Source organism: Scyliorhinus torazame, chromosome 2, assembly GCF_047496885.1.
Source record: "Scyliorhinus torazame isolate Kashiwa2021f chromosome 2, sScyTor2.1, whole genome shotgun sequence".
NCBI lineage: Eukaryota > Metazoa > Chordata > Chondrichthyes > Carcharhiniformes > Scyliorhinidae > Scyliorhinus > Scyliorhinus torazame.
Window position 1 is genome coordinate 64,485,196 of NC_092708.1, and position 12,524 is coordinate 64,497,719.

At 41.1% G+C, this 12,524-nt stretch overlaps 1 protein-coding gene across 3 annotated transcripts in view; it reads left to right on the forward strand.

Moving 5' to 3' along the window:
• Positions 1-3,474, forward strand: part of LOC140388130 (neurexophilin-2-like) — a 188,482-nt gene extending 185,008 nt beyond the window's left edge. For 2 of the 3 annotated variants that reach the window (XM_072471834.1, XM_072471825.1), the window contains one exon: positions 2,045-3,474. In XM_072471834.1, coding sequence (XP_072327935.1) covers positions 2,045-2,794 — 750 coding nt within the window. In that variant the 3' untranslated portion in view covers positions 2,795-3,474. The remainder of the gene's footprint in view (positions 1-2,044) is intronic. The other variant, XR_011934106.1, reaches the window with a different exon arrangement.
• Positions 3,475-12,524: the final 9,050 nt, after the last annotated feature.

Below are 12,524 nucleotides of genomic sequence, written 5' to 3' on the forward strand. Positions count from 1 at the left end.
ACTCCTTCCAAAGTGCATTACCTCACACTTTTCAGAGTTAAATTCCATCTTCTCCTGATCTGTCCACCTGACCAACTTATCTATATCTTCCTGCAACCTTAGAACGTCTTCCGCACTATTAAGCAGCCTGCTAATCTTTGTGTCATCCGCAAACTTACTTATCCTCCCTCAACCTCACACACACAGATTCTCATCTATATTTTTTATGCATATCACAAAAAATAAGGGGCCTAGCGTTGGTCCATGTGGTACGCCACTGAACACCGGCCTTCAATCACACAAACAGTCTTCTACAACCACCCTCTGTCTCCTACCACTAAGCCAGTTTTGGATTCAACTTGCCAAGTTACCTTGGATCCCCTGTACTTTTAGCTTCTTTATCAGTCTCCCATTTGGGATCTTGTCAAAGACTTTCCTGAAATTCATATAAACTACATCAACTATACTATCCCCTGTGGGAGATTGCCAAGACATCCGGGAGAGGGTGGATGCATAACTGCCCTCAGCATTCTGCATTTTGTAAGAGTTTTCCCACTTGCCTTTCAGATAAGAGTGGAACCTCTGACCACACCTGACAATGCAAAAAGTAGCTAGAGCCAGACATTCCTTCACCTGGGAGTTCTTGGGCACGATCCACCCATAAAATGATTAACCTCAGCTGGAATATGAGCATATTATTTTTATTTTTATAAATTTAGAGTGCCAAATTAATTTTTTCCAATTAACGGGCAATTTAGCGTGGCCAATCCACCTAGCCTGCACATCTTTGGGTTGTGGGGGCGAAACCCACGCAAACGCGGGGAGAATGTGCAAACTCCGCATGAACAGTGACCCAGAGCCGGGATCGAACCTGGGACCTCGGCGCCGTGAGGCAGCAGGGCTAACCACTGTGTCACCGTGCTGCCCCAAATATTAGCATATTATCAGAAACCAACTGATGCGTTGAGGCATAAGGATGCATCAGTCGTGTTCAAGCCTGGCAAGCATCCTGGACCTTTTGAAAACTTACCTTTTTAAATGAAAAATTGGGCCTAATCGGCTGAGTTGGGGATGGCCTGGGCAACCCTCCTTAAGGCACAAGTGAAAGCAGAGTCTCTGGTTGCAGGCCAACACCAAAGATGTGCTCATCTGTTCCAATCAGATGAGGAGGCCCAAGGCTGACCCCAAAAGCTGTCGCAGAGTAAGTGCTGGGGGTCCGAATGGGCACAATCCTGATCGTTATGACAGGATTGTAACATTGAAGTATCCCAGACCCAGATGATTTATTTGTTCCGATCCTCTATTTTGCTAGTGAAAGTGTCCTTAACCTGTGAAAACCACGAGGGCTGTGAATTAGTTTTGTTTTATTCATGAGTGATGCAACACCCACCTATGTCCACTCACCTCCGCCTTATCATCAATGATAAAACTTCAATCATTGGCTATATAAACACATCGTAGGACAATGATATTCAAGGGGCACAATATTCATGAAGAAAACATTCATAAAAGAAAGGCTAGTAATTATCTCATTTGTATGTGGTAACAAATTCTATTTTACAGGATGTAATTGTGAGAACAATTATGTATGCCTTTACTGGCACCAAAAGCAGAAAAGGTGTGTGTTATCTTTCCTAGAAATACAGCATCCGTTAAATAATCATTGCTTGTTAACTAAAATCGTTTTTACTTTCAATCAAATTAGTTATCGCTTTTGTAGCTTTGAAAATATCACATTTACGTAATGAATTAGTGAATCATCAATTCCCTGCTCTCATAAAAAATTAAATAGTTCATTTTTTTTCATACAGGACAAACTATTAAAATGAATACACTTCATTTTGTAGGAGACCTGTGCTGTATTCTTCACCCACACAGTTTCTCCCATAGCATTAACAGGATGTCAGTTTCTTCTAAGTATTTACAGGAGCCCCATAATAATTTGGCGATACTTGGTAAAAGCCGACGTATTGACTATAAAATACTAAAACAGCACCCGAAGGTCAGATTGGGGGAGCTAATTTGTGATGTGCTCTTGCATTAACATTCTGTTTCTTAATTGCAGATCACCACTCATGAGAATCATCTAGGGAGAACATTGGAACTATTGGAATTAAGGGACAAGGCAGCAAGACAAACATTTGCTGATAATTTGGCTGATCCACAAAGGGTAAATCCATTGCGGCTGTTTGTGAAGGAGATTCCAAAGCCAAAACAGGACATCACAGATACTTCACGTATCAAAGCTTCAGACGACCTATGGGCATGGTTGAACAACCTAACAGACATTCAGGAATCTCACTCACGGACCAAACGCAGACCCATTGTTAAAACAGGAAAATTCAAGAAGATGTTTGGCTGGGGAGACTTCCACTCCAACATCAAAACTGTCAAGTTGAATCTTCTTATCACTGGGAAGATAGTTGACCATGGGAATGGGACTTTCAGCGTCTACTTTAGACACAACTCGACTGGTCTTGGGAATGTGTCGGTCAGCCTGGTCCCACCATCCAAGGTTGTGGAGTTTGACTTCTCCCAGCAGTCAACGCTGGAGACCAAGGAGTCCAAAACATTCAACTGTCGAATCGAGTATGAGAAAACCGACAGAGCAAAGAAGACCGCGCTATGTAATTATGATCCTTCAAAGATATGCTATCAGGAGCAGACCCAAAGTCATGTTTCCTGGTTATGTTCCAAACCATTCAAGGTTATATGCATATATATAGCTTTCTACAGTGTAGATTATAAACTTGTGCAGAAAGTTTGCCCTGATTACAACTATCATAGTGAAACTCCTTATTATTCATCTGGTTAACAGGATACCCATGGCTTATGTTATGTGAAGACTGTCATTCTGTATGTAACTTATTTATACATAGTCAATGTCATGGAATAATAATGATAGTAACTGTTTAAGACAGGCACATCTGGTTTGGTGCAGCTGTTACCCCAAAGGGAGCATCTGATGGTGTAAATGCATGATGAGCATTTGTAAAATGAAGAAGTTGTTATATACAGTCCTCATAACAAGTACAAAATTAAAATAATATGCAGTTATAAAAATAATAAACTTTGTCTTTGAAACGTCAGCCCAAGGCTAAACTGCATATTTATATTTCAACCACAGCTCCCGATACAGGAATGAACAATTTTCTAAATGTCAAATTTGCACATTAATTGAAGAATGCAGTCTTTATAGTTTTGTTCCCCCTCTGGGGGAAATAAAAGAAAGTGGAAGGTAGTTTCATCAACTAGCCAAACATAATATAGTATTGTAAAAAAAAAGTTGACTTAACATATTTTAATGTACAATATAGTGTGTTTTGTAAATGTAGTCCTGTGAAAATGTTTATTTATAAAAGGCTGTTTATGTCAATAAAATATCAAAATTGGGAATGAATCAGAGGACACAACGAAAGCAATTTAGTAAACAAATACTCTGTTCTCCATTTGTTGTGCAACCCTTCAATAAAATGTCACATAGTTTCACCTCAACATGTCTTAGTATTTAATGAGCATTTTAAAATGAAATAGGGTCCACCGCATTAGCAGACTACTAAGTCATTGCAAACATATTTTTATAAATTTTAAACATAGGGAAAATTGAAATTGGTGGTACAATGTTGTGGACATCACAGAGACGTGGCTGCAAGTGATCAGGGCTGGGATCCAAATATCCAAGGATATAAGAACATAGGGACTAGGAGCAGGAGTAGGCCATCTGGCCCCTCGTGTCTGCTTCCCCATTCAATGAGATCATGGCTGATCTTTTGTGGATTTAGCTCCACTTTCCGGCCCGAACACCATAACCCTTAATCCCTTTGTTCTTCAAAAAACTATCTATCTTTATCTTAAAAACATTTAATGAAGGAGCCTTTACTGCTTCACTGGGCAAGGAATTCCATAGATTCACAACCCTTTAGGTGAAGAAGTTCCTCCTAAGCTCAGTCCTAAATCTACTTCCCCTTATTTTGAGGCTATGCCCCCTAATTCTGTTTTCACCCGCCAGTAGAAACAACCTGCCCGCATTTATCCTATCTATTCCCTTCATAATTTTATATGTTTCTATAAGATCCCCCCCCCGCATCCTTCTAAATTCCAACGAGTACAGTCCCAGTCTACTCAACCTCTCTTCATAATCCAACCCCTTCAACTCTGGGATTAACCTAGTGAATCTCCTCTGCACACCCTCCAGCACCAGTACGTCCTTTCTCAGGTAAGGAGACCAAAACTGAACACAATACTCCAGGTGTGGCCTCACTAACACCTTATACAATTGCAGCATTACCTCCCCAGTCTTAAACTCCACCCCTCTAGCAATGAAGGACAAAACTCCATTTGCCTTCTTAATCACCTGTTGCACCTGTAAACCAACTTTTTGCGACTCATGCACTAGCACACCCAGGTCTCTCTGCACAGAAGCATGTTTTAATATTTTATCATTTAAATAATAATCCCTTTTGCTGTTATTCCTACCAAAATGGATAACCTCACATTTGTCAACATTGTATTCCATCTGCCAGACCCGAGCCCATTCACTTAACCTATCCAAATCCCTCTGCAGACTTCCGGTATCCTCTGCACTTTTTGCTTTACCACTCATCTTAGTGTCGTCTGCAAACTTGGACACGTTGCACTTGGTCCCCAACTCCAAATCATCTATGTAAATTGTGAACAATTATGGGCCCAACACTGATCCCTGAGGGACACCACTAGCTACTGATTGCCAACCAGAGAAACACCCATTAATCCCCACTCTTTGCTTTCTATTAATTAACCAATCCTCCATCCATGCTACTACTTTACACTAAATGCCATGCATCTTTATCTTTTGTGTGGCACCTTGTCAAAAGCTTTCTGGAAATCCAGATATACCACATCCATTGGCACCCCATTATCTACCGCACTGGTAATGTCCTCCAAAAATTCCACTATATGTCTTATCAAAAGGACAGGCAGATGGGCAGAGGGCGTGGGGTTGCATTGTTGGTGAGAAATTAACTCAAATCGATAGCAAGAGCAGTTTAGGGTCAAAATCTGTGTGGATAGAGTTGAGGAATTGAAAAGGAAAAAAGACCCTGATGGGAGTTATGTACAGGCCCCCTAGCAGTAGTCAGGATGTGGGGCAGAAAATAAATCAGGAGATAGGAAAGGCAATATTACAATAATCATGGGGGGCTTCAATATGCAGGTGGACTGAGAAAATCAGGTTGGTAGCGGATCCCTAGAAAAGGAATTTGTGGATTATCCATGAGATGGTTTTTTGGAGCATGTTGTGGTGGACCCCACTAGGGAACAGGCATTTCTGGATTTGGTGCTGTGTAATAAGACCATAAGACATAGGGGCAGAATTAGGGCACTCGGCCCATCGAGTCTGCTCCGCCATTCAATCATGTCTGATATTTTTCTCATCCCCATTCTCCTACTTTCTCCCCATAACCCCTGATCCCCTTATTGATCAAAAACCTATCTATCTCTGTCTTAAAGACAGAGGCAGACTTGATTAGGGAACTTAAGGTGAAGGAATCCTTACGGAGCAATGACCACAATATGATAGAAATTACCCTGCAGTTTGAGAGGGAGAAGCTGCAATCAGATGTAACGGTATTACAATTAAATAAGGGTAACTACAAAGACATGAGGGAGGAGCTGGCCAGAGTTAATTGGAACAGGAGCCCAGCAGGGAAGACAGTGGAACAGCATTGGCTGGAGTTTTTTGGGGTTATTAGGGAGGCACAACAGAAATCCATCCCAAGGAAGAGGAAACATTCTAAGGGGAGGATGAGGCATCCATGGCTGACGAGGGATGTCAAGGACAGCATAAAAGCAAAAGAAAAAGCATATGATGTGGCGAGAATTAGTGGGAAGCCAGAGGGTTGGGAAGCCTTTAAATGCAAGCAGGGACATCTAAAAAAGCAATAAAGGGGGAGAAGATGAAATATGAATGCAAGCTAACTAGTAATATAAAAGAAGATTGCAGGAGTTTTTTTTCCAATATGTAAAAGGTAAGAGAGAAGCAAGAATGGACATTCGGCCACTGGAAAATGAGGCTGGAGAAGTAGTAATTGGGAACAAAGAAATGGCAGAGGAACTGAGTAATAATAATAATTGCTTATTGTCACAAGTAGGCTTCAATGAAGTTACTGTGAAAAGCCCCTAGTCGCCACATTCCGGGAGTAGGTACTTTACATCAGTCTTCACAGTAGAAGTCACCAGTGGCATACCTGAACTTCAAGCGAGTCAGGGGGCAGAGGTGAGTGTAGTAGCCATCATTAAGGAGAAGGTGCTGGGGCAACTGAAAGGTCTGAAGGTGGGTAAATCACCCGGACGGGATGGGCTACACCCCAAGGTTCTGAAGGAGATTGCTAAGGAGATTGTGGAGACATTGCTGGTGATCTTTCAGGAATCCTGGAGGCAGGGAGGGTCCCAGAGAATTGGAAAATGGTTACTGTAGCACCTGTTATGGGCCAGGCTTTAGAGAACCCCAAAGTGTATCATGGAGTTCACCTGACCCACAACTTTTAATAGACTGTGGTATGGGGAGCACAGGGCCCACTCTACAAGTGTGGTACTTCAGAAGTGGACAAGTATTTTTAAAACAGCAAAACAATGTTTATTCTATGAACTCAAGTTAACCTTTCTAAAACAAACAGTGAACATCTTAGCAACCAGTAAATCAAATACACCCCCCAAAGAATACAACACTAAGTAATCTGTAAGCTGTCCTTTTAACACCCAGAAGACTTAACAAACCTTTAAACAGAAGCATATCAGGTTAAAGCGAGCAGTTATTAGTTTTAAATCACCAAAGGATCAATTTACAGTCTTTCGATTACAGAGAGAGATTCATACACCTTCTGGTTGTGACTGCAGTTATCCAGCTCTGAAAACGAAACCAAAAAGACACAGACACACCCAAGCTTTTCTCAAAGTGGAACTAAAAAGCAGAACCAGAGCTCAGCTCCACCCACACTCTGACATCACTGCAGTACATGAGCAGCCAAACATTTCTTAAAGCGACATTCTCATGACACCTCCCCCCAAGAAAAAAAAACCCATCAACTTCAAGATTAACTTTTTGGCATCCTTTAAGAAATGCACACAGTAAATATACTTTATCATTTTTTAAAAAACAACACACGCAAACAGGTATAATAATATAGTCCATTGTTTTTTTCGTTCTTCTTCCTCCAACTGAAATTGCTTCCGTTCATCACATTCGTGACAAAGCATCGGCTATCATGTTTTCTCGTCCTGCCACATGTACTATTTTTTAATGAAATGGCTGCAACAACAAACTCCAGTGAAACAGCCGTGCATTGTTATTCTGGAATCGCTCCAAAAATTTCAACGGATCATGATCAGTACATATAACGGTGTCAGACGGATTGCTGGTCACACAAATGTGAAAATGTTGCAAAGCCAGCACTAAACTCAAAGTCTCCTTCTCAATCGTGGAATACTTTTTCTGGTGAGAATTCAATTTCTTTGAAAAATAACCAATGGGCCGCTCTAGCCCTTCGTCGTCGTCTTGTAGAAGCTCCGCACCTACACCCTCATCACTCGCATCAACCGCCACTTTGAATGGTTTTGTATAATTTGGGATGGCTAACACAGGAGCAGTGGTTAACACCGCCTTCAGGCCGTCAAATGCCTGTTGACACTCCGCTGCCACTGGAATTTGTTACGTTTCTTGAGCAAGTCCGTCAGTGGAGCGACCAGACTGCTAAAATTGGGTACAAATTTCCGGTAAAATCCACTCATACCAAGAAATCACATTGTTTCCCGTCGTGTCGAGGGTATCGGAAACTCCCCAATAACTTTTGTTTTCACATCCCGTGTGACCATTAGGCCCTGTCCGATTGTATGGCCAAGGAAAGTGACTTGGGCCTTTCCAAATTCACTTTTGGCTAGGTTTACCACCAAACCCGCCTCCTGAAGTCGATCAAATAACTCCATCAGATGTTTCAAATGTTCTGTCCATGTCTGGCTGAGAATTACCAGATCGTCAATGTATACTGTACAATTGGCTAATCCTGAAACGACTGTAATAGTTAACCGTTGAAATGTGACTAGGGCGTTTTTCATGCCAAATGGCATAACTTTGAATTGGTATATACCATCTGGAGTCACAAAAGCTGAAATCTCCTTCGCCCTTTCGGATAAAGGTGCCTGCCAGTAACCTTTAAGTAAATCCAGTTTGGAAATAAAAGCGGATCGTCCCACTTTCTCAATGCAATCCTCCAAACGTGGGATAGGATAAGAGTCCATTCTTGTAACTGCATTAATCTTTCTATAGTGCACACACAACCACTGGGTACCATCTGGTTTAGATACCATCACTATGGATGAGCTCCATTGGCTGCAACCCACTTTAGTTATGCCAATTTTAAGCATACTCTCAATCTCTTTGCTAACCTGTGCCAATTTTAAAGGGTTAAGTCTGTATGGATGTTGTTTGATTGGAACAACATTTCCCACATCTGCATCAGGTATAGCCATTCTAGTACTTCCCAATTTATCTCTTCAAACTTGCCCATGTGATATCAATAACTCTTTCAGGTCAGTTTGTTTTTCCTCTGGAAGATAACTCAACAACTTATCCCAATTTTTAAGAACATCCTCATTTTCCAATTTAATTTGAGGTATGTGAAATTCACAGTCATCTGGATTTGGTTCGTCACTTTGAGTTAGAATCATTAAAATCTCCTCCTTTTTCTCCCCTTTCATGTACCTTTCAAGCATATTCACATGACACACTCGGTGAGTCTTCCTTCCATCTGGTGTTTTTACCATATAATTCACCTCACTTAATTTCCTTTAAATATGATAAGGTCCACAAAACCTAGCTTTTAAAGGTTCACCTACCACTGAAAACAACACTAAAACTCTATCTCCACTGGCAAAACTACGAATTTTGGATTTCTTGTCCGCTACCCGTTTCATCACATCTTGTGCACCTTTTAAATACTGTCTAGCCAATTCACCTGCGCTATTTAATCGTTGCCAAAAATTTGACTCGCAATCCAATAATGTAATTTCTGATTTTTCACTCATCAATGTTTCCTTAATTAATTTAAGTGGTCCTCTTACCTCATGACCAAAAATCTATTCAAAAGTACTAAATTTGGTTGACTCATTAGGTGCATCCCTAATTGCAAACAGTACAAATGGAATTTCTTCATCCCAATCCTCTGGATAATCTTGACAATAAGCCCTCAACGTTGTCTTTAATGTCTAATGCCACCTTTCTAACGCTCCCTGCGATTTGGGACGGTACGCAGTTGATTTAAATTGTTTTATTCCTAAACTATCCATAACTTCTTCGAATAACCTTGAGGTAAAATTTGATCCTTGATCCGATTGTATTTCTGTGGGTAGTCCATGTCTGGTAAAGAATTTAAGTAACTACTCCACAATCTTTTTAGCTGTAATATTACGTACTGGAATGGCCTATGGAAACCTAGTAGACACATCCATTATCGTCAAAAGATATTGATTCCCACTTTTAGTTTTCGGAAGCTGTCCTACGCAATCAATTAGGACACTTGTAAAAGGTTCCTCACATGCTGGAATGGGTATTAAGGGCGCTGATTTTATCACTGCTTGAAGTTTCACTATCACTCGACATGTGGGCAGCACGGTAGCCTTGTGGATAGAACAATTGCTTCACAGCTCCAGGGTCCCAGGTTCGATTCCGGCTTGGGTCACTGTCTGTGCGGAGTCTGCACGTCCTCCCCGTGTGTGCGGGGGTTTCCTCCGGGTGCTCCGGTTTCCTCCCACAATCCAAAGATGTGCAGGTTAGGTGGATTGGCCATGATAAATTGCCCTTAGTGTCCAAAATTGCCCTTAGTGTTGGGTGGGGTTACTGGGTTATGGGGGTAGGGTGGAGGTGTTGACTTTGGGTAGGGTGCTCTTTCCAAGAGCCGGTGCAGACTCGATGGGCCGAATGGCCTCCTTCTGCACTGTAAATTCTATGATAATCTATGTGTGACATGATTGACAAAATGTAACTACATCTTTATGTAGTCCAGGCCAATAAAAATGTTTCTGGATTTTAGCTTGAGTTTTCCTTATTCCCAAATGACCTTCCACTGGTACCTCATGTGCAACTCGCAACACCTCCTTTCTATACCCTACCGGCAATAGTACTTGATGAACTTCTGCCCACTTTTCATCCGCCTGCATATGTACAGGTCTCCATTTTCTCATCAAGACATCACTTTTACGGTAATAACACTCTGGTATACACTCAGATTCCTCTTCCATGTATGCTTTCTGATACATCCGTTTTATTTCTATATCTTTCTGTTGTAACTCCGCCAATTTTCCTGAACTAAAAATATCCACCTCATCCTCCACCTGTTCTTGTTCTTTTTCAACTATCTGAGCAAAAGTTGTTTCTGATAATTGCCCTTCAACCTCATCTCCACTCTTTGATTTCTCCTCTTGTCTTAACCTGTGACTTTGCGACCTCGTTACTACACAATCCGGAAAAATCCCAGGATATTCGTCCTTCAACACTTCAGTTGTCTGATTGTCCACTGGCTTATCAAGCACAGTAGGCATCACTCCCACCTGGGATCCAGCTATATCATTACTCAAGATAAACTGTATTCCTGAACAAGATAGTTTATCTATTACTCCTACCACCACTTCACCACTCTTCACTGGACTTTCCAACCTTACCTGATATAATGGAACGCTACTCCTCTCACCCTGAATTCCACATATTACCACCTTTTCTGGCAACATTCTTCCCAAACTACATAACTCCTCATCTCCTACCGTTAAAGATTTATTAGCTCCCGTATCTCTTAAAATTGTGACTTCTTTACCTGCTCCTCCTGATACACATGAGTAAACTTTACCATACAAGTAAATTCTTTAAAGAGATCTGGCACCTTCTTATCAGTCACCTCTTGATCAGGCTGTACAATCTTTTGCACCTCCTTCGCTTCACTTGGGCTTTCCTTTACCACTTTAACAAACCTTACTGTCTTATCCGGTTTTACCACATCAGCCTTCCCAGTGCTTTTCTTCAACCACCAACACTGTGACTTTACATGGCCTTGTTTATTACAGTGGAAACATTTGAAACTTTTCATTTCTTTTCCACCCTCCTGGATTTCTTTTTTAATCTGAGGTACATTCTCCTTATTATCTCCCATCAGATCACCTTTACCTTTACCACTTGAGGATTTCTCATGTCCCCAATTTCTATCACTCACAGGCTGAAACTGATGTCGGAAACCAAGCTTTGATTTACGAACCAATTCAGAATCATCTGCCATTCCTGCTGCTAATCTCACAGTTTTAAACCTCTGCTCTTCCACATGAGTTCTCACTACATCAGGAATTGAATTTTTAAACTCCTCCAAAAGTATAATTTCTTTGAGAGCTTCAAACGTTTGGTCTATTTTCAAAGCCCTTATCCACCTCGCAAAATTACTCTGTTTGGTTCTTTCAAACTCCATATATGTTTGGCCAAATTCTTTCGTTAAATTTCTAAACCTTTGTCTGTAAGCTTCAAGAACTAGTTCATATGCACCTCCTCATACGTCCCAGATACTTCCTCCGGTAGTGATGCAAACACTTCACTAGCCCGACCTATCAGCTTCGTTTGAATCAATAATACCCACATGTCCTGTGGCCATTTCATTTGTTTAGCCACCTTCTCAAATGAAATGAAAAAGGGTTCTACCTCCTTCTCGTCAAACCTTGGCAATGCTTGGACATATTTAAATAGATCCCCACCACGCCTTCGACTTTGACACTCTTTCTCACGATCCTCATCACTATCATCCAGCTGTACGTTTCCCTTTACGTCTGCCAATTTTAACTGACTGTCATGTTTCATGGCCATTTTCTGAAGTTCAAACTCTCTTATGTTTTTCCTGATCTGTATCTCCCTTTCTCTTTCTTTTTGTTCTGCTAGGGCTATTCTTTCTTTTCTCTTTTCTTCTCTCTCTTTTTCCTCTCTTGCATATTCAAGCTGCTTTAATTCTTTCTCATGTTCCATTTGTTTAATTTGCAACTGAATTTTTGCCATTTCCAATGAGTCAAACTGTATCTCAGGCAACTTTAAATGCTTAGCCACCTCCATAATTACCTCACCTTTTCGCATTTTGTTAGGTAATGTTAACTGCAATGTTTTTGCCAAATCTAACAGTCTGCTTTTAGTCTCTGTTCATAAGGTACTGCGTGTGAGCGTCTCCATCCCCAAAATCTTCAGAGCCTCTGAAAGAGCCATTGTCCACAACACAATCCCTACTGACTTGACTACCACACCTGAAAAGCAACCACAATATGCTCACCCCTCACGCTCTTTAATTTCATTAAACCAATCCAATAGATAGACTTTTATCCCCCTCGAGCCCCCAATTGTTATGGGTCAGGTTTAGAGAACCCCAAAGTTATCATGGAGTTCACCTGACCCACAACTTTTAATAGACTGTGGTATGGGGAGCACAGGGCCCACTCTACAAGTGTGGTACTTCAGAAGTGGACAAGTATTTTTTAAAACAGCAAAACAATGTTTATTC